At 39.6% G+C, this 22,044-nt stretch overlaps 3 protein-coding genes across 6 annotated transcripts in view; 2 read left to right on the plus strand and 1 right to left on the minus strand.

The window, feature by feature from the left end:
- The first annotated feature begins 1,592 nt into the window (after positions 1–1,592).
- Positions 1,593–4,447, plus strand: atp6v0e1 (ATPase H+ transporting V0 subunit e1). Of its 2 annotated transcripts, none has more exons than XM_050043056.1 (4): positions 1,593–1,828; positions 2,361–2,408; positions 3,820–3,943; positions 4,063–4,447. In XM_050043056.1, the coding sequence occupies exons 1-3, from the start codon at positions 1,725–1,727 to the stop codon at positions 3,911–3,913; spliced, it is 246 nt and encodes an 81-aa protein (XP_049899013.1). In that variant the 5' UTR covers positions 1,593–1,724; the 3' UTR covers positions 3,914–3,943; positions 4,063–4,447. The 2 variants fall into 2 exon arrangements, with proteins under 2 accessions (XP_049899013.1, XP_049899012.1); XM_050043055.1 differs by having other exon boundaries at positions 1,594–1,828; positions 4,066–4,447.
- A 599-nt stretch (positions 4,448–5,046) lies between these two features.
- Positions 5,047–22,044, plus strand: part of bnip1a (BCL2 interacting protein 1a) — a 47,016-nt gene continuing 30,018 nt past the window's right edge. For 2 of the 3 annotated variants that reach the window (XM_050041588.1, XM_050041586.1), the window contains exons 1-6: positions 5,047–5,174; positions 6,545–6,637; positions 6,774–6,865; positions 6,963–7,067; positions 7,268–7,386; positions 8,428–8,629. In XM_050041588.1, the coding sequence (XP_049897545.1) occupies positions 5,094–5,174; positions 6,545–6,637; positions 6,774–6,865; positions 6,963–7,067; positions 7,268–7,386; positions 8,428–8,624 (687 nt within the window). In that variant the 5' untranslated portion in view covers positions 5,047–5,093 and the 3' untranslated portion in view covers positions 8,625–8,629. Of the gene's footprint in view, positions 5,175–6,544; positions 6,638–6,773; positions 6,866–6,962; positions 7,068–7,267; positions 7,387–8,427; positions 10,201–22,044 lie in introns of those variants that run through there. The other variant, XM_050041585.1, reaches the window with a different exon arrangement.
- Positions 10,338–13,612, minus strand: nkx2.5 (NK2 homeobox 5). The gene is made up of 2 exons (XM_050041582.1): positions 13,091–13,612; positions 10,338–12,465 (listed from the first exon to the last, which is right to left on the minus strand). Exons 1-2 carry the CDS (start codon positions 13,446–13,448, stop codon positions 11,852–11,854), a joined length of 972 nt encoding a protein of 323 aa, XP_049897539.1. The 5' UTR covers positions 13,449–13,612; the 3' UTR covers positions 10,338–11,851.

A 22,044-nucleotide genomic window follows, 5' to 3' on the forward strand; every position in this document is an offset into this window, starting at 1 on the left:
TTTAGTTCTGGAGGTGGGATGGTTTTGTCTTTGAATTGTGTCGAATGTACTTCTAGGTTTAGGAATCAACATTTCAAACATGCATACTTTATTTAAAGATTGTTGTATATCACCTGTCAGAGAAGATAAGATCATTGTGAGCCCAAACAACACTGGTGCACTCGGTTCTAATGCAGTGCTCAAAGTGAGTCTTGTAGCAGCCAAAGGTGTAGGTAGGAAACTTTTTCTTTTGTGCTGGCAGAGGTTTGCTTTCCAGAGAAACTTCTTTTGAATACTGATCTGACCCAGATGTGATATTTGCAAAAACATGACAGAATTTCACTAATATTGGACTTGGAGTCTGAGAACATGGTATACAAGGATACTTCCTGGATAAAGTCAACAACTCTTTATTGTCATTGTACAAGTACAACGAAATTGGGGTAGCTGCTCTCAGTTTCAGTGCAATAAAGGTATAATTTAAAAACAAGGCAGCAAAACAACAGCTATAGAAATGTGATAAAAAGAAACTAGAAACCACTAAACTGTCCAAAAACAAATTACACTAGTGTACATATTTACACTTTTACAATAGTTTTGTTGCAAGCCACGTCTGTGAGTCCCAGTAGAAGGGAAGGATAACACCAGTAGAACCCAGTATATTATATGCAACAGTGGAAAAAACAGGAATATTGCACAGTAGAGTATTTAGTGAATATTCAAGTTTTCAGGATTGTGCAGACTTCAGTGTGATGACAGCTCTGGGTAGAAGCTGTTTTTCAGTCTGTTTTTGCTTTGATGGTCCTAAAGCGCCTCCCTGAAGGCAACAGTTCAAATAGGTGGTGACCAGGGTGGGATGGGTCTCTGAGGATGCTGTGGGCTCTCCTGAGGCAGCGTCTATTGTCCTCAAGACATGGAAGAGGGCAGCCAATGAGTTTTTAGGCAGTGTTAATCCTGAGTATCCTTAGGAAATACAGTCTCTGTTGTGCCTTCTTCAGCAGTGCCGTGGTGTTTGTTACCCATGACAGGTCCTCCTCGATGTGAGTGCCCAGGAACCTGAAGGATAGGAGTTACAGTAAATGCTGCTTGTGCGTGCATATATTTGTCTGAGGGACTTGATTTAAATGCCACATGCATTTTAAGGAAAACAAGTAAAATGAAATCAGATTAAAGTCGTGACGTGCAACATTTTTTGTCACATGAGGTCTGGTGTTGCCTGTTTGGTATTTGTGATTTTGTAGTTTTACAAATGAGCAGTAGGTGTCACTTTTTCCCCACAGACTGAACCTTTTCATTACTATAAGTCCGAAATGAAATAGTGTATAATAAATAATGTCAGAAGGCAAAATGATTTTACAAAGAGTCTGTCAAAATTGAATTCTTTGAACAGCTTATGTTTAATCCAAGGAAAATGGTCCTAATCATTTTTTACAAGCTGATTTTACAGTTTCTCTGTACTCTTAACTGTAGTAATAAACAGTGCGTTAATCTACAGAGCAATAAGACTTAATTATCCTTGTATCTTTTAAGAAAGGCCAGACTATAATAAGATATATGCTTTAGAAATTAATTTTAAGTATAACCGCACTCGCCCTCCTCCTCCTCCCTCTGGTTACTGGTCACATGATACACATTGCCACTTCAACACTGTGGACCCTGTCTGGCAGCTGGACGGTACTGAAGTTGTCTTAAGTCGAAAGTTTGTACTTTTTAAATATCATTTTGGTGTAAAAAGAAACACCACCATGGCGGAACTACGTTTCGTGATCTCCATGTCCGTGGTGACCCTGTTTTGGGGCATTATTGGAGGAGTGGTGCCCTGGTTCATCCCCAAAGGACCAAACAGAGGGTGAGTTTGTTAGCTTCGCTTTAGCTTCTAGCTGGCTACAAAGAGCTAACGTTAACCAAGTTAAGATTATATTACATGTTATCCCTTGACTGTCAGGTGTATAAGGTAGTGATGGTTTGTTTAACTTAGTTTCTTATCGTTACATGAACAGTTTAAGAAAGTTTAAGCTTGTGGATGAACTTCACTCGCTGGTTGGTAAAAGTTACGGTTAGCTAACTGAAGCTAACTTGACAGTCCACTTCCTCCCGTGACATCGATGGCAGCTCAATCATTTTTACCTCTTTTACACTGGGGTTATTGACACCTCTCTATCACAAATCTATATTGTATTTGCCGGGATATTTAAATAACAAAGTCATGAATATATATATACCCCATCTCTGGAAAATGTGTCTAATTCAACTTCCTTTATTTGCCCTGTCACTCGCATCACGAGATCACACTGTTAATGGCCTGTGATGCGTTTAAGACCTATTATGCAGTCGTTAAATATTCATTATACCACTGTTAAATGTTTTCTCTATTCCCACAGAGTGATAGTCACAATGCTGGTACTGACTGCAGTATGCTGCTACCTGTTGTAAGTATCCTCATAATGGAAGTGTACCAGGATTTCTACAACACTATGTTGTAAAAGATGTCATACATGTGTGCACAAATAGCACGTTTAATGAAATTATTGGAAGGTCAGCAAGATTTAGATCTATATTATAAATTGTGGAAAGGGTCAGTCAGTTTATCCATTGACAGAAAATTGCTTGACATTTATTTATTTATATATTCAATGTTTATTTGTATAGGGACAAGTATGTAGCAGACATAAATGCCACACACCACAGTCTAAGCTAATTTGCAATGCCCGTCTATAGCTGGGCCTTAAGATACAAAAGACTCAGGTACAAGAACACAAGTAACAGTGCAAAGTACACACAACAGTAAAAATAAAGACACAACAATACAAGACACGAACTGCAATCCATATAATTAGCACCATAGAATAGGAAGCACCAAATTAGTCATGACTGCGTAACTGATTCCTCTTTAAAACTGTTTCAGTTTGAGTTGAAGTGATCGAAATCAGGATCCAATTTGAGATCTGTAGGTAAAGAATTCCACATATTAAACACACGGAAAAAAGCTGAGGAATTACACAGGGAAACCTTACAATTCCCATTGGCTGCTCCACGTGTCACTGAACCAGAAGTTCTAAGAGGAACCACAGTGTCACCGCCTGATCATGTAGGCATTTATGAATGAGTTTAAAATTGGCAAAATTAATGAAATTATCAAAACATAACAATTTAGTTTCTGAGGAACATGGCAGCGATGTGCTCTTAATGGTTTCCTGTCCAAAATTTTAATTGCTACTGAATAGATGATAGATTATAATCATTTAACATGAATAATTTCAGTAATTTGATACACAAAAATAAATTAACAAACATTCCCTTGTTCCAGCTTCTCAAATGTAACTCGCTGCTTCTCTTTGTCGTATGTTTTATTGAATATCTTTGGAATTTTTGAGTGTTGAAGACGTTCCCGTGGCCTCTGGGACATTGTTACTGGCATTTTTTAATTATTTGATGACATCACTTTCAGTTGCAGCTTTGAAAATCTACATCATAATAATAAAACAAAAAGAGTACCCATTATGCGTATTGTGTTTCTCTGTTGTGATCAATTATTTACATTCACACCACAAGTAGTTGTAAGTGTGCATATGGTGTCATGTTACATGTTAGATGGGTAAAAGAGTATAGAAGAGACAAAACAGTGTTGCAGCCAAGTGGAGTTATTTCCCAAAGGCCCTCAGTTTGACGCTGTGTAGAATAATAAATAAAAACTGGATGTTTTTTCATCACAAATGCGGGCCTAAATTCAGAATGATCTTTTGTGAGAGAATAAGAAATGGCCTGCATAACTGAGCTTGGAAGGATGTATTTTCAATTGTACAAGTTTGTCTTTATCTTAATCTTCCCTCTGTCCATCAGCTGGCTGATAGCAATGCTCGCCCAGCTGAACCCACTCTTTGGGCCTACTCTGTCCGCTGACACCATCTGGTACCTGAACTATCACTGGCCTTAATCTACCTTTCCAGGACTCCTGACCATGCAGGTAAACTATTGAACCTACAGCTGATGCAGTAGCTTTTATGCAGCTCATAAAGCCTATAGATTAAGTATTTTATTGCTTGGCTTGAATTTTTTAAACTTACTCACTGTCATTCCTCCCAGCAGGGAAGGACCTGACCCTGCTGCATACCAATGGACGTCTGCTTCTCACTTCACGCAGAGATCATTCCTTCTGAATCGCCTTAAAGTCAGGTCTCTGTGTGATTACTGAGTGATGCCCACACTGGTGCCTTGTACAAAAATGATTTCCAAAGGACTTCTGAGAGATCTCACCGAATGTGCTTTACTTTAAATTAAAGCAACCTCCACTTGGTGTTGTTTGGCTTACGCGTTATGTATATTGTGTTTATTGCTGTTGTTAATATGAATGACCGTGCGTATAAATAGTTCATGTGTTGTGTTTGATGCCGTCTCTTTTTTGTCTGATGATATCAGTGATGGATGTAATCCATTCCATAGATGTTAATTAATAAACTAATAATGAGTATTGGTTCTGCCTAATTTGCCTAATTTTTGAATGTAACTTAAAGTATGAATGATATGACTTAATTTTCCAAGTCAATAATGTCATTGTAGATATGATAATTTCTCCTTATTATGTTAACATGCGGTTAGTGGTAATTTAGTTTGGTCCTCCAAAAGTATGCCACATAATAAAGAACAGATACAACAAGGCAGTACAATGAATGGAAAAACAACACCCAACTTCTAAAACATTTCCAACACAATAATAATCATTTGTTGACCACTGTAATTTTTTTTAAAAAAAAATTAAATTTGCACATTTGTATGCATTTTATATCAATATGTAAAGAATGTATGCATTTTATTTTCATGATACATCTTAATTACATCACCAAATATGTCATTAAATAGACTAGAAAGTTATTTTAACACTTTTGTATAAATGTGTCTCATTTCAGTGCATATAGGTAAAATCATTTTTTCAAAGTGTATCAAATCTGTTCATTTTTTGTTATATGAAGCATAGGATTATGTATTATAGGCATATATATATATATATAGTCTCTTTTTAATACAGAAAATGTACCGGTTAGTACGGTCGAAGTCGACGGTCGAAGTTCAAAACAGCCTTCCTGCTTTCCGTAGTTTAAGCCGACTACGTTGGCAACATGGCGTCCTCAGATGTCCACGTCCGAATATGTGAACAAGAAATACTCAAATATGACTTGGAAATCAAAGCTCTCATCCAGGTGCGAGTATTAATTTGGTAAGACGACTTAGCGCCACGTCGAGACATGCTGGTGTGTTAGCTTGTCATGTAACGGAACCGTGTTGTTGTGTGATAGCATCGATGCTACATCAGTCAGCCGGTGCACCGACAGCTCGAGCTGCTCTGTCTCGAGAGGAGCTTCCGCTGCCGGTGGAGGAAAAGTGTTTCAACTTATCTCTTTAATGTGCCAAATGACCTTACGGATAAGTTAAGACAATTATATGAAATGAGAAATTAAAACTGGGAGCAGAAGAGCAGGAAACAGAACTATAAGTGTCATAAATTGGCAATAAATAAAGGTAACGTTAGGTCATTCTGTTGGAAGATGAGGCGTCATAATGACACTGATTTGGAGGAGGATAAACGTGCTTTATTTGCCACGTTTTTTCCCCACAAATTATTATTATTATTAATAATAGTGTATTTGTGATAATTTAGCCACTTAGTGCTGAATTTAATTGATTAGTCAATTACAGACAACTGATAGGCAAGGCAGCTTTATTTGTATAGCACATTTCATACACAAGGGCAATTCAAAATGCTTTACAGAGCAATACAATATAAAACATAATAAAGGATACAGAAAAGAGTAAAGAGAAAAAGATATCCAAGGTAAAATTAATTACTAAATTATTTACAATTTAAAAAATAGCAAAACTGTAGACAAGAGGTGCAAAAATAAAATGATCCATTTAAATTTGAGTTTAAAAATAAGGTCAGTCATTACAGGGTGGAGTAGGCAGTGTAAAAGAGGAATGTTTTTAGCTTTGATTTAAAATTGGTCAGAGTCGGCGTGTCTAATATCTCTGCATGACAACAAAACGCTGCTTCACCATGTTTTGTTCTGACTCTTGGGACGGTCAATTTTCCAGCCCCAGGTGTCCTCTGGGTAGATTTTGATGATCAATTAATGGTTGAAGTCATTTTTAAAACAAAAACTCCAAGTATATACTGATTCCAGATTCTCAAATTTCCCTTTGTTCTCTGCTTATCATATCATTTAACATTTTTTACTGTTCATCAGAAGGAAAAACAAGGAATTTACAGGCCTCTTTAGACTGTGGGAAATTGTAATTAATTGATAATAAAAAGAATCATTGCAGGTCTAGAGTTACTTTATTTTTGAACACATTTGGTAGCCCATGTTGACGGATTATTCCCACCTGACAGAATGATGCACCTCTTATATACAGTAATTCCCGGTGATGGCTTATTGTCAGAACACTGATCGTCCAGCAGGGTGTCTTTACTGTCACAAATGAGAGGAACATGTCAATACCAATAACTTCACCTGACAGTGAAAACATAAATGCATGTGTCTCTCTCATCCTTTTCTTGATGTCTCACCAGGACATTAGCGAGTGCGCAGGCCCTCAAACCAAGCTGACCGAACTGAACGCTGAGGTGAAAAAGAGTTTCCACAATCTCAGGTTGCGGATTCAGGTGAGAAACACTGTTCGTGAACATCTCTGCAAACATCACAGAACCCCGTAATAGGCTGTACATAAACCACTTGCACTTGGTTGTATAATAATTGATTGCTTCGAACACATTTGTGATGTTTTATTTACTTTGACAGGATTTTGAGCAGATGGCGATGGAGCAGGACAAAGAGTCGGACAAGCAAGCTTTGATGAGTCAGGTGGAGGGACATAGAAAGCAGATGCTGAGGTAATGTTCACCATTCCTTGACTTGTATAAATAATATTTGTAATTGAATAATGTCTATTTAATGATTTAATTTTTTTGCCTACGGCTCATTTTGCAGTAACCAGACAGGTTGGAGGAAAGCCAACCTGGCCAGCAAACTGTCCATAGACAATATGGAGAAGCAGGCACTCCTTAATGGAAGAGATAGTGCTGTGAGACAGAGGTGAGCTGATGCATTCAGAGACAGGGATCAGCTTTATGTCTTGGCAAAGAATTTTCAAACAACTTACTAAATCCTGTCAATGTTGTAATAAGAAAAAAATACATTGTTTTTTCATCCTTCTAGTCCTTTTATCATATACGTTTGATCAGAAAAAGGACATTTAAATCAATTGTATGTCTTGCTTTCTGTCTGGTTCTCAGGAAGATGACCAAAGAGGGGCTGGCTCAGTCAGCCAGTGACATCACGGAGAACCTAATGAGCATCAGCCGGATGATGGCGCAGCAGGTTCAGCAGAGCGAGGAGACAATGACATCGCTAGGTTAGTGAAGGAAACGCCTGATGTAAGGAGCGTCTTAACTGTGTGCTAGCAAAATCCTGAATTATCTCTCTGAAACCACGGGCACCAAGTTCTTAAATTGTGATTGTTTTCTTGAACTTGTTTGATTCAGATTTAAAAGGTACTAAAGGGGATCAGGGGCCGGTTGCACAAAACACCTTAGGTTAAGGTTTCCTCAGAATAAAACTGGTTGCGCAAAACACTCTCAAGTCTTCTCCTTAAGGTTTCCTTTAAATGTTCACTTAAGTATTTATGGTTTTCTCCTTGCCTTGGTCTTATACTTAAGGAATGCCATTACATGAAAGACCTTAGTGACCAAAGCAAGGTAAAAAAAAACTTAAGGTACCCTCGACTCTATCTTAACTGCAACATGACTGAGTTTATGGTGGTAAATGAAAAAAACGATCACTCCAGAGGAGAGTGTTCTGCTACCAGGAGGATCCAATGGCTAGGCTTTTGATTTTACACTTTAGATTTTATTGAATTCAGGTTTGTTGCAATTTCTTACAATCTTTTTCGGTTTTCTGTTTTTTTTTTGGGATCACATTTACTTACGAGGATGTGCTTTTCATGATTGTACTCCTCCAGAAGTATAATCTTTTCTACCTCTGACCAATATGGTTTTCTTGTCCTCTATTCTTTTTGCCGTTTTTCACAAAAAATTTGTGAGATGATAACAGGCATCACAAGCGTGAGTCCTAGGTAACAAACAATCTCCATGGAAAATTTTGCCGCTGTAAAATGTCTTTCAACGCAGTAAATTATTTTTTTCTTAACTAAGGAAACCTTTTAAGGGATTCCATGTAACTGTGTAAGTCCCTTAGCTATGGAGAAAGTAAGCCTTGAGTGTCATAGTTAAGGCGAAAACTTGTGTTTTGTGCAACCGGTCCCAGCTAAATCACTCTGTTGCCATGGATGTTTAGGTTGGGGCAAAAACTTTGTGTCCAGTGATTTTAGAAGACTTTAATCATTTCACAGTATTTGTTTTAATGCACGTATTAATTACACGTCTTCTTTTTAAAGCAACCTCCTCGAGGACAATCCTAGAGACCAATGAGGAATTTAAGACCATGACGGGGACCATCCAGCTCGGGAGAAAACTCATCACCAAGTACAACCGCAGAGAGCTCACCGACAAACTGCTGATCTTCCTGGCGCTCGCCCTCTTCCTCGCCACAGTTCTCTACATCCTTAAGAAGAGACTGTTCCCCTTCCTATAGACCAGGTACCTTTCTGAGGAGCTCTCCCATTACCACATACATTACTTTCCATGCTCAGCGCAAATGATTTAAACAACCCCGACTGCCTGCGTGTCATATTACACACACATCACAGACGAGTGTCTGCGCGGTGGAATGCGGACCGCTCACTCTGCGGAACTGTGACGCTGCTGAGGGTGAAATATTGTCCACAAAAAGTGAAGATAAACCTACATGGCTGTAATGGCCATGCAGTGTTTTATTTACTGAGAAGGGTTTTGTTCATCAATGGGAGTATTTTATTCTTCTGGAAAAGAAGACGTACGTGTTGGTGGCATGAAATGTGTCAGATGGCCATCTTTGATTAGTGTGAGAGTCCATTGCTTTTAATGAGAGGAGATGGACGATCCACATGAATCTTTCCTTTCATACATTCCACTACGGTTTTTGTTTTCATACATATATAGTTCACATATCAAATATGCACAGTACATATATTCATAAAGATACTTTCCGTACTTTCTGTACAGAAATTATTCTCACTCCTATAATGCTCTCTCAGTTTACTTCAGATGTTGCCATGACTACAGATAATGTGCTGACAGCAGTGAAACTCATCTTTATGTGTGACACATAATGGGATAGATTAGAAAATGTCTAAAAAAATATTGTGAACACAATTTCAGTACAATTTAATAATTGCAAAATAAGTGCCACTATTAATTTCAATTAAACAAGCTCTTATTGCCGTGTCTGTCATTAAAACAATGACCGTACTATTAATTACTGTTCATCAATAGTAGTATTACATGTCACAATATAAAGGATGTATGTGGTGGGAAAATTTTTAGGACTTAAGACAGAAACAGTTCTTCACTAACTGATGTTTTAACCAAACAATTTCCCATCACCTGATATCATATAGTCACTGTGCAAATCATGCAACGATTATGATACAAGCATTTTGTTTAATTGTTATTTATGAGGATATACTGTATAATCACTGTGAGGTATAATTTATTACATTATAATGCTATACAATACTGAAATGGCTTTAAACCTTGATAAAAGTCCAACTGCAGTCATTCAGTTTGCGTTTCACCAGCTGGATAAGCAGAACAGTGCTTGTGCCTGTATATATATGCACTTCAGTTTGTCCCTATGTTTTATTCAGTTAGCGAGCAAACCAAAAAAATTCAAAGAAAGAGTGCGCACACTTCCCTCCATCTCGGCCCGTGTTAGCTCGGCTCTGGTCTGCAGCGGAGCAGAAAAGCTCAGAAAAGCAGTGGCAGTGATCACACTGGCAGAGATAGAGCAGCATGCATCCCTGCCTTTCTTCAGATAAGACCCGGAAAAGCAGATTATTCCGACCCGTTTCCCCTCTCCCTTTCCAGCGTGGGTGGAAGGTGAGGGGGGATATTTTTAGGCTTGCACGGCGCCGTTATCTGACGTTGCCTTTTCAACACCTCGGAGGAGAGGGTGGCCAGAGGAGCTACATGACCTTGCTACCCTGTCTGCAATTGCCTGGCATTGCCACTGTTTAATACATGTTAATATTGTCAGTATTGACTATCAATAAACGCAAAGTCCTCTGGCTTGATGTTTGACGTGTTTCTCAAATGTGTGTTTGTGAGGGTGTGTTGTTTAAAATGAGATGGGAGCCAACAGAGCATGTGTGGAGAGACCTGAGAGATGCATAAGCGTCTCTTACTTGTATAAAGTGGTGGCAGTTGGGCAGAGCCCGTTCCCATATAACTGCACACTTAGACAAGGCCTCTGCCTCTCTGTCAAGCAAATTGGACTATTCTTGCATTTAGCACCGTGATAGTGTCCATCAAGTGTTTGGGTTTGTATCTGGACATGTGGAGCGGGGTCTCAGGGGAGCGTACACGGCATCACACTCATGGTGTAAACACTGGAACCAGACAGAACATCCGCAACTCTGCATTCATACTGTCATTTCTACAGATTTGTCCAGTTATTGGTTTGTCATTGTGTGTTTTCGCTGTGAGTCCAGTTAAAGTTTGTTGGTTCAAACTCTCAAATAAAACAAAGCAATGACTTTACAAAATCGAAAAAGTTTCAAAAAGGAAGTCTTTAATAAACAAGTATAATGTCCAAAAATAAAGAAATGTCTTGGATCAGGTAACATCTTGAATTTGTCCTCATATTTACAGGTACAGAGAAAAGGTCACTGACTCTCAGGATGCCATTTGTATAGAAAATGTGTGTACACACAATACAGTTAATGAAAATTTGTAGTTCCATATAATCAAACAGAATATTCTTGTTGAACCTAATTTAATACACGTCAAGGTCATGGCTCGCAGCCATCTCCATCCCAGCAACTTCAACATGTGTGTACACGTGGCTGACAGCGGGTTGTAAAAAGAATAAACTTTTTTACAACCTTTTAACCTTGTTTAAGCGTATTGAAGGAAGCTGCCTAACAGCCACTTGAACATTTTAACCAGACACAAACCATGTGAGGGTTGTACAGATGTTAGAGTCCTTTATGTGGATCTACTGTATATAACCAGGTCAATCACTGTGTGACCCACAGGTATAGATTATATACTATAATTATAATCATAGTTCACTATTACATATCATATAATGTAGACTTATTATTGTTTTTAGTGTATTTCTTAATGATTTAGGAACTGATAGTCAGAGCTAAACCAAGCCAATTATTACACTGGACAACTTTAGATAATTTTAAATAGTTGCATGTCAACAATATTATTATTATTTTTATTATTATGAATAATAATAATAAAAATAGCCTATAAAGATTTAATTATTTTAATTAATTAATATAAACATTTAATAATTTTCCATTGCCTTAATTGTTGCAAAATTCTATCTTATTTTTCATCTTTGGTCATCTAAAATATTGTCTGATTATTATTATTTTTTTAATAGTTACAAATATTGTATCAGAAAAACAAAAAACAAAATGAACATTTTACAAAATGGTCGGGCAAATTTTAGAATAACATTTCAAGAACTGTGGCTGCAACTTTTTTCGCTCAAATGCCGTGTCTGCTCGCTAATATCAGGGAAATAAATAAAAATGTAACCTATTCAAGCAAAAGCCGGTGCTGAAAACAAAAACTCCCAAAACTAAATAGCCTAATTAAATATAAGAGAAGTTACACAAACTCCGCAAAGTCTTGACACATTTAAAAATGCATGCATTCATAAAATAATAACTGAATATGTAACACGAGTATTTGATATTGAGTTTACCACGTCCTAATGCCATGTAACGAAGACACCCCATTACTGGAGGGAAATGTGCTCTGCACGTTATTCAGGTCCCCTACCCCAAAGTTCATGTAGCTCCCGTTGTTGGAGGATCCCTGCATAGTTTGCATTGTGGCTGCGGGATAATTACACGCATAGTTTGTGTTGCAGCCGGGGCTGGTGTAGTTACTGAAAGCCGGGTAGTTGTTATAAGTGAAATGGTTGATGTGACCCATACTGTAGGAGGGGTTGTAGGTGGCTGTGTCCCCCGCCAGGCAAGGCTTCCCATCCCGCACCAGCACCGGCACCGACACCCTCCTGGGCGGCGGCAGAGACACCATCTCCAGGCTCTGGTCCTGCCTCTGCCGCTTGCACTTGTACCTCCTGTTCTGGAACCAGATCTTCACCTGGGTCGGGGTGAGTTTGAGCACCCCGGCTAAGTGGTCTCTCTCCGGGGCCGACAGGTATCTCTGCTGCTTGAAGCGGCGCTCCAGCTCGTACACCTGCGCCTGGGAGAAGAGGACGCGGGGCTTCCTGCGCCTCCGGGGCTTGGGTCGGTCCGGGTCCTCGGGTTTTATGTCCTCTGCAGGTTCGGTGTGAGGGCTGAACTCCTCTGAGTTACCAGACAGAAATTAAAAGATAAATATATATATATATAAGTGCAAAAGTGATCTTTTGACAGAGGGGCTGGAGGCATATTTATTTTCATCAACACAACATATTCAACTTCTACTAGTGCTGATCAATAATAACAATAATCATATAGCTATTATAATGTATAATATTACATGGTATAGTTAATTTGCTTGTGACACTTCAACCAAGTTTGGTGATTTAGCTCCCCTGGTCGCCCATGATGCATTCACTGTAAGCTCTGGGGAAAAATAAACACGAATAACACAACTAATCAAATAATGTAATTGAAGTTGTATTTGCCAGTGCAGCTTTTTTAGTCTTGATATTTATATTTTGATATAAATTTTATAGATCTAAATAAATGTAGCAGGCCTACAAGAAAGTGCTGACCATCATCTCAACTTTTAAATTTGCTTAAATTTGGAAATTCCAGTGTCACAGCCTGTAGGCCGGTCCAGTGAGTGTTCCCCATATTAATGCGTATTGCTTTGGAGTTCTGTGTGGAGCATCTGATGCGTTTTGCACAAATGAAAGACCACACTCCAGTGGGCCTCATTTTGCACAGGCCTACAAAATCAAGTTTTATCCTGTCATCAGCTCACCTTTTCTGCGTTTCCCCTCAAACGCGTCTGATTTCCCGTCCTTCACTATATCCATCTCCATGAGTGATTTCCCATAAAAGGCAGTAGCAAAGTTGAGCGCATTGCCTCTGCCGGCTCTGGACTCGTGGAGATCCTCTCCAAACAGCGAGGCGGCGGCGGACATGTCCCGGAGAGGCTCCTGCTTCAGGCGGGCCAGCATGCAGGAGGAAGAGGAGGTGGAAGAAGAGGAGGTCGGGACGGTGCAGCAGTCCATACGAGAAGAAACGTCCAGGGAAGACACCATCACGTCGTGACTCTGCTCCAAGTTTAATATATCCTTTACAGAGAAGGGAGTGGACGTGCTGGGGTTTGGAAACATTGCCAAGAGCAGAAAAAGAAAGCTATTAACCTGTCATGTGGAGGTAACAAAAAAAGACGTCAACAAACTCCCTCTCCTTCCTGGTAATATTTACTGGATTTAAGTATCAGTTTGGTAGAGCAGACTGATCTTGAGTGAAGTGTGCATTTTGAATGTCAACTTCTGTCTCCAAACTTTTTTTCTTGGCCTCCCTCTCCTCCCGGTGACGCAGGGAGGAGAGGGAGGGGGGAGCCAGTGGGACCCTCTGTATGGAGCCACTGGTACTCCCATTTCATGACGTGAAGTGATGTTTGGTACATGCCACGGCTGATGTTGCTTAGGGGCCTACATGTGTTCAAACTTACACCACCCCAGATCTCATCAGTCTCTTACCAAATTAGCCATTTATTTTATTCTACCTTGGTTTAGGATAAAGTCTGGCCTCTTACGCACAATACGCGTTTCCAGTCAATTCCAAAAGGCCAGCATTGGGACGGATGTTTACACACACCTTCAAGTACCAAGAGAAATAATTTATCTGACTGCATGTACATCAAACGTGTGTATTAATGACTAATGAGCCAAACTTGCACCGTTGAGGTTACTGAGAGGGATCAACAGGGGCCCGTCGTGCGCGTGCACGTGTTGGGGGGGGTGTCGGAAACGGAGCAGACAAGCATCAGGAAAGAGGGGAGCAGACAACAGGTTGGGTCCCTGAACACGGAACCTGAAACCAGCAGCGACACACTCTGCTGTCTGCCTCCGAGAGATTCTGGAGCCACTGTCTGCGTTATCAGGACGCGATAACAGACGACAACAAACCTGCACACACACACCCACACACTCCCACCCACGCTGCAGGCCAGGTTATCCTAAAGATGTGTCACATATGACACCCAAGGTTTAACCAATAAAACAGTAACATTTTGTTGCTTTTCAGCTTCAGATTTAGCAGTTTCGCTGAGTTTTTGTTCAAAATTCCAGTGAACAAGACACTCCTGTCTCCTCCAGCTGTATATTCTTCAGCATAAGACAGTGTCAATTAAACATACAATCAGTGATTTATAGATTAACAACAACAAAGTACAAATCATCACGCCGGACAGCAGTAAAACAGGAGACAACCGTGCGTAATGACGCATACACGTGTTTCCCCCCGCGCAGTTGGCACTAAACCTGCTATTAATGCCTGTGGAGACGGTCACAGGAGACAGACAGTATTATCGTTTGTTTTATCTTCAGCGTTTAGCACAGCCACGGGGTAAATGGGTCCCCCTGTCTCCGACCTAGCGATGGTGTTTATAGTTTTAAAGACTATTTGTGCGCCTCGAGAGCTGATGAATGGCCGTAAAATCTTTCTCAGGCGCAGTGAGAGTCAACACTGGCCCGGCTCTTGCTGTAATAATTGGCGAAATAAAGTAAACGCACGAGGGGAGGGTGGGGCACAAGACATGGGGGGAAATGTTCTCATCATGATTGATTTCTTCTGGCTTTGTGTGGTTAGAATGTAATGTTTTACTGTTTTCCGTCTATAGTTGCAAATAGATATTCAAAATCCAAATCAATAATCCCGTGGGATTATAAATTATCCACTAAACTAGACGCGTCTTCAGTTCCACCGGATAGAAAACTGTAAATTGAACATGACAGGTCTGGCATGTGTTTCATATCCCTAATGCTCCGTCCTGCAGCAGCCCCGCGGTCCCCTTTGACCTGTCTTTCTGCAGCACATCTCCAACTCAGATAAAGCGTCAGATAAGGTTGCTTAAAAACTTCCGCTGCATGAACCAGTGAGTATTTTGAGGGCTGCGTGTCGGAGTGAGGAGCCTCTCTGCGTGGGTGTGCGCGCGCGCATGTGTGTGTGTGACCCGAATTAACATTTTTGTCTCTTTCCTAGACGTTCCTGGTGGCGCACGACGCTGCTTTATAATGGACTCTCTCTGTCCTGGAGGCCTTTTGGTGATTTAGATCCATTAACTGTTGAGTGATTACACTGATTGGGATGCAGCAGACTCATTAGGATGTAATCCGGTTAAGAATGGCATAGCAAACATTTTACACTTTCACCACAAAACCTGGTTGGCCTCTTTACCTGCTTAAAATCTCAGTGCGTCAAGACCTATCTCAAACTTTTTAGTAATATAACAATTTCTACTTTCAGAACTTTGTATATGAAAAAGTAGGCTATGCAAAAATGAGGTGTAAAATGCTAGTTTAAACTGTTGCAGTGTGATATATATTATTCTATGTCATTTTGTAATGTTGAAATGCAGAGTATACTCATTATAAGCTATAGCTGACTTATCTGTCAGAAGTAACTTTTAAAGAATCCAATATTTATGTTGTAATATTTAGGAAAAAAGGTTTTACATTTGATTTCTTTTGGTTGGATGATAAAGAGAAATTGGAGTTTTGTTTCACGGAGGGAACCTTTTTTGTAGCTGTATTTCTTCGTCAGGCCTGGGATAGAAGGCAGAGTATTCTGTTTCTGGACTGAGCAGTAAAACAACATGTACTTTGGATTGTTTACTGCAACGTCATTGTAATGGTGTCTTGTAAACCCATGGGGGTTGGGCACATGTAAGTGTGCATGACACCAAATAAACAATCAATCAATCAATCATGTAGAAAGTTTCAGAAAATGTCTAAATAAGGAACAAGTGCTTTAAAATGTTGGAGGACAATACATAAGTACATGTAGGTACTATTAACCCCTGAGATATTGTTGAGAAGATTAAATGAAAAACAGAACGTACGATTAAAGAATCCAACTACAGAATAAGAATCAAAAAGCATTGGAAAAGAAGCCTGAAATACGTATAACAAAATTCACATATATGGGCACATCAATAGATATACAGTATATTTATATACAGAATAAATACACATACACTATATGTAAACACACGTACACATATGTGCTGTATTTTACATACAGTTACACACCAATGAACATAAATGTGTACACACAGACATACAAATACAAAAAATGATCATGCGCATGCCAATAAAATAATATATAAAACATTCAAATAAAGTGAAATCAAATAAAATATTCTTCACTTCACAACTGAAGAAAGAGAGAGTGAGTTTTAAGAATTTAAACGAGGACATACGGTGAACCCGCCTGACCAGACAGGCTCATTGCTCGATAAGAAGAAGCCCACTCCCGATGCCTTTCATCTGGAACCCGGGACAGCCAGAAGGGCCTGTTTGAGGATCTTACAACACACCCTGGTTCATGCAGAGTTACAAGATCTGTGATGTTGAAATCTGCAGTGATGTGCTCTGTTGTTCTGGATATACTAAGAGTCTGGCTGCTTCTGATGAGACATTAAAAAGCACTGTCTCTTGATCATCTGTGGAAATAATATAGGCGACTGTGGAAAGTTTTAAAATTATTCTTTTCTTTTATAAAAATTACATCTGACTGATTTGTCTTATTTTCTAGACATTAAAATATTAAGTAAAATTTTTATAGTTTAAGGAGACAAAAACACCACACTTACGTTGTCATAATGTAACAACACAAATTTATCACACCGACCAAAGGAGAATATTGGAAGGACAATCCAGTTATTTCATGTATACAGTAGTTGATGCACACTTGTGGACGAATACAATGCTTCAAACTGAGTATTTTCTTCATTTAAAGATCATTTTTTGACATTTCTGCTTTATAATTGTTAGTGAGAGAGACAGGAAAGGCAGAGGAGAGACAGGCGATGACATGCCGCAAAGGGCCCAGGCTGGACTCAAGCTCTGGTCTCTGCAGTGAGGGCTCAGCTTTAATGGTGTTTGCGCTGTGCATTTGCAGTGAGCTCCCAGGACGCCTCAGACCGACTCATATCTATGCCCGGGAGTTTAAATGGGAGCTAACTTAAAATTCAGCATCATAAAAAAGAATATATGAATTAGCCTGTTCTAAAAAAAAAATCAGTTTTGAAACTAAATTCATTCAAAAATGACATTTATCTCTTTTTGAATTCATTGTCTGATGTGACAGAGATACATTTCTACATTTCTTATCTTGTAAATCACTGAAAAACCTTCATAATTCTGACAATATTAGTCAATTTTTTCCCCTGCATGGCAATTATCATACATTTTGGCTTCAAAAATTGAAACAGTAACAAAATGTTAACAATAATTCCTGACCTATATTACAATAATACAAATTACAAGTTAACTTAGCACAAATATTGACTGGACCTGAATTAAATTGCCTTCTAAACACATAAACCTTTAACATCAGACGTCACAGCCTTTGTGTGACCCAGCAGCACTGTAGCCTGATACACTGTCAATTCATATCACCACCTGTTGCTCCATCTTTCTTTTCAAGAGTTATACTTCCCAGTATATCTCCTGATTCCCTCGCGTATAAATTAATGCTTGATACTGTCCAGTTTGCCTTGGGTCCAAGGTCAGGCCTTGTCAGCTGCATCATCACGCCATGTCTCCACCTCTGCCGCTCCTTGGATGTTTCATATAATATTAGTAACGGGTGGAGATATGATGAACTGATAATAGACATGATTGATGTGGTTTGCTGGCTGATGAGTTAAGTCTTTGGCCCCTTGGCTCTGTATCCTCACCACCACTCCCTTATGAGTTACACCACCACCATGTGGCCATTACGAGAACACACCCAAACTTTGGTTTAATCCTTGGTCCGTGTGCTGTTTATGATGACAATATGGATTTTTATTGTAAGAATGATCGTGGTGGAGCTCCTGTTGTGGCAACGATCGTTCAGTGGTCAGCATGCTGTATCATTTATAGTGTGAGATAAGCATCCGCTGATCCAGGGTCAGGTTATTGAAACTGGAAACTAACTGAATATGGCAGGAATGTCGAGTGCCATCTGTCTGTGCATCATTTGTCTTGTCTGTGATGGAGGGAGCAGCATCCCCTTCATCTACGCTCCATCCTCTGCCTCCTCCTGCCAACCTCCCCTCCCCTGACTCGCACCCTCTCAGGTCATGTTCATAGGCTTGGCAAAGCTTCACACAGTCTTCTGCTGAGTTCAAGGTGGTGTTAGGGTCCCCAGGGGGGCATGAGAGGATGGTTTTTACTCTGTGGCTGTTTTAGTTTTGTCTACAGCTGATGTTTGAGGTCAGCGGTGGGATAGTGCTGTATTGTAGCTCATGAGCTGATGAATGGATTTTAAGGGACAGGTTGTGCCCTGCTGACATGTGCAAACTCAATATGAAAGCTGGATTCTAAAGGGGTATTCCAGTGATTTAGTATAGTTACTCAAAATTAGAGCAGCAGAGGCCAAGATGTCCTAAAATTTAGTCCTTTGTGTGAGTCAAGCTTCAAACCACTGGATGCTACATGTCCTATAACTTAACTCAATAGCATCTTTTATTAGACCCTCCCTGCCCTTAAAGGGATAGTTCGGATTTTTTTAAATGGGGTTGTATGGGGTAGTCTACTTATCCATAATCAGTGTGTTACCTACAGTAGATGGCAGCAGGCACACATCCACTTTGGAAAAGCAGACAGGAATATCGTTACGGAAGCTAAACAATGTACTGCTGTGGATGGGGGTGGCAGCAAAACATATTTTAGCCACCTATACCCACATTTAACCATCAGTTAAAGTATATGGCTTGTTATTGTGTGGCTTTACTGAATCCAGACGAACCACTGAAAACACAGAGGTAACACAATAACACAAACAAACCAAGTGATCGAGCCAGTGAGACCAGCAGCTCCTGTGCTCTGTGAGGTAAAATTACTGTTGTTGTCAAAGTAGTCTAGAGCGTGCTTCAGTTCCCTGTCGGAAAGAGCTGTCTTACGACAAAAGCAGTGAAAATATTCTAAATATAGTGTACAATTAAACTGATAGGTGCTCAAAATACTTTTTGTTGCTGCCCCCTTCCACAGCAGGACATTGCTTAGCTTCCATGGTTGTACTCCTGCCTGCTTCTCTATGGATAAGTACCTCATACAACCCCACTTTAAAAAAAATCTGAACTATCTCTTTCACTACAAGGTAAATGGATGTTGAATCAGAGACATATTAAATCCAAGTATCCGGAGTAATAGAACCCCCTGGGCTGCATCTGCCTGATAAAATTTTTCCTCAAAAGATTAGATCTATCTTCGCTCAAGTGTCCATCAGTGTGTGTGTGTGTGTGTGTGTGTGTGTGTGTGTGTGTGTGTGTGTGTGTGTGTGTGTGTGTGTGTGTAAATGAGTGAATGAGAGACAAAATAAAATAAAGTGATTTTTGTGTTGAGGTAGAAAAGTGAAGTCTTGATGGGCAATACCAAACCTTTTTAATTTGGTACAATACTGATACTTATACTTTTTGTTACAATTTTAACAATACCAACACTGCACCAGTGGTTAGCACTGTCGCCTCACAGCAAGAGGGTCCCTGGTTCGAACCCTGGGCTGGGGGAGCCCCTCTGTGTGGAGTTTACATGTTCTCCCCGTGTCAGCGTGGGTTTTCTCCGGGTACTCCGGCTTCCTCCCACAGTCCAGAGACATGCAGGTTAATTGGTGACTCTAAATTGCCCGTAGGTGTGAATGTGAGTGTGAATGGTTGTCTGTCTCTATGTGTCAGCCCTGCGATAGTCTGGTGACCTGTCCAGGGTGTACCCTGCCTCTCGCCCAATGTCAGCTGGGATAGGCTCCAACCCCCCTGTGACACCCAACAAGATAAGTGATTATGGAAATGAATGAACGATACAAACTATGTCTTAAATGGGTATGTTATTTTTCAAAATAATGGTCATTTTTAGAACTAAAAGATAATTACAAGGAACATAAATCTTTTTACAAATATTTAACTTTTTAACCAGTTTTAGTATTATTAACTTTGGGGTTTTTATACAGCTATTTATATGCTGTGTTACTGATTTTATGCATTGTAGACTGAATGATTTTAGACAGGGCTACATACACTTAAAGGCAAATCACATGACACATACTGGCGATTAATAACAAAATTATTACAAAAGCAAATATGAGCAAAATTTAAGAAAAATGTTGGTCCTAATAAGTGTAAAAATAGTCCAGTATTTTACAGAAATACTATTTTTAAATAATAATAAAATAACATAAATATGAACAAAATAAGTTAAAATACCAATAACAGAAAACATGTGCATATGTCGCACATTTTGTATTTATGTAATTTTACTTTCGTCCATCCCTACAGTACATCCATTTAAAGGAGACTGAAGTCTCAAACCCATCCTCCCCATTACCTAGGTTATTTTCTCAGACTTTAGAAAGCTTCCTCAAGAGCTACCCAAGACTTTAGACAACTATTGTTGAAATTATACTGTAGAAACTAGTAGGCAACAGCACTCACAAGACTGGGGTCAAAACCAAGTTTTAATAGGGCAACACACAGCCAAACAAAATGACAGACGCATTTCGGCCTAAGCCTTCTTCAGTGTATCAAACTGGCACCAATCACAGTGCAAGGTGTAATGAGAGGCAATAGACACCATATGTGTAGCAGCTGCAGCCAGTGACAGGCTGACACAAGACAATTGCCAAGTCTGATGCACAAGAATCAATACATGCAAACAGAAACATTCAAATACAATGAGACATATAAGAACATCAAAAATATTAAGCTTCAGACTAGTTGAATGAGAAATTTTACTGTAAAAATTCATGGTTCCTGCATTTCACGTTATTTTTAGAAAGTTTTCTGCATTATTGCAGTGTTACTAGAAATTGTTGCTCCTCTGAAAAAAAAAACCAATATCTCTTTAGTCATGCTGGTATGTTTTGAGGATCTCCACCCTTGAACCTGTGGTATAGTCGCCACTATGCTTTACTTGTCTCATCAAGTGCAGTGTTATCTGCTCTATCAGTCCACATATGGCTTTTGTTGTTAGAACACAAAGTGACCAGAGGAGGGCAGCATCACACAGTGGTTTACTGACACTCCTACAATAATACCTCAAACTCATCATATCTTTTTGGATAACTGTCATTGAATGTTGTATCACATCATTACATCATATTCAGATTGCAGACATTTGCAGTTCTTGATGTAGATTGAAAATTGTTGCAGTGCTGCTCCTGCATTTACAGCAGGTAAGACCTACTGACTCATTGTTTGCTGAAAGTGTGTTTATCTGATCTGTTCATTTGAACTTTTCCAACTCTAAATTATACTTGTCTGGTGTATTAGCAGCTATGTAATTTCCCTAATGCTCGGCCTATTTGTAAATATACAGTATAGCTCTGCGTCCTCCTTTGTCCCCTCTTTAAATATTGGTTTTCATGAGCATGAGCTCATCCTACTAGAGTTCTCCAGTGACCCAGGACCAACTATGTGCCCTGAGGTTTGCAGCGTCTCTCCACGAGCCTGCATGTGCTGTATCAGCTGCCGTCGCTTTATGGCCCTTAACTCACCCAGCCTTCCCTGAGCCCATTTAACATGCTGACTGCTCTATTTTCCATGCAATTGGAGTTGACCAAGAAATGAGGTAAGAGCATTGCTAATAGGCTAAATGACCAACATTGTAATAAGGCTTGCCGGAGCAGCTTGATTACCACACTTGGCCCTGATGGATAATTCATGTGGAGACAAAAGGTGGCGTGGAAAGAGCACTGATCTCTGTGCACGTCTCTGGTCAA

The sequence above is a fragment of the Epinephelus moara genome, chromosome 4 (assembly GCF_006386435.1).
Source record: "Epinephelus moara isolate mb chromosome 4, YSFRI_EMoa_1.0, whole genome shotgun sequence".
Taxonomy (NCBI): domain Eukaryota; kingdom Metazoa; phylum Chordata; class Actinopteri; order Perciformes; family Serranidae; genus Epinephelus; species Epinephelus moara.

Bases quoted from the DNA above. Each gene is read 5' to 3' on its own strand.
- nkx2.5 (XM_050041582.1), bottom strand. From the start codon at position 13,448: ATGTTTCCAAACCCCAGCACGTCCACTCCCTTCTCTGTAAAGGATATA. The intron at 12,466-13,090 runs GTGAGCTGATGA...CTGGTAACTCAG, and splicing joins TGAGGGGAAACGCAGAAAAG to AGGAGTTCAGCCCTCACACC.
- atp6v0e1 (XM_050043056.1), top strand. From the start codon at position 1,725: ATGGCGGAACTACGTTTCGTGATCTCCATGTCCGTGGTGACCCTGTTT. The intron at 1,829-2,360 runs GTGAGTTTGTTA...CTATTCCCACAG, and splicing joins CCCAAAGGACCAAACAGAGG to AGTGATAGTCACAATGCTGG. The intron at 2,409-3,819 runs GTAAGTATCCTC...TCTGTCCATCAG, and splicing joins GCAGTATGCTGCTACCTGTT to CTGGCTGATAGCAATGCTCG.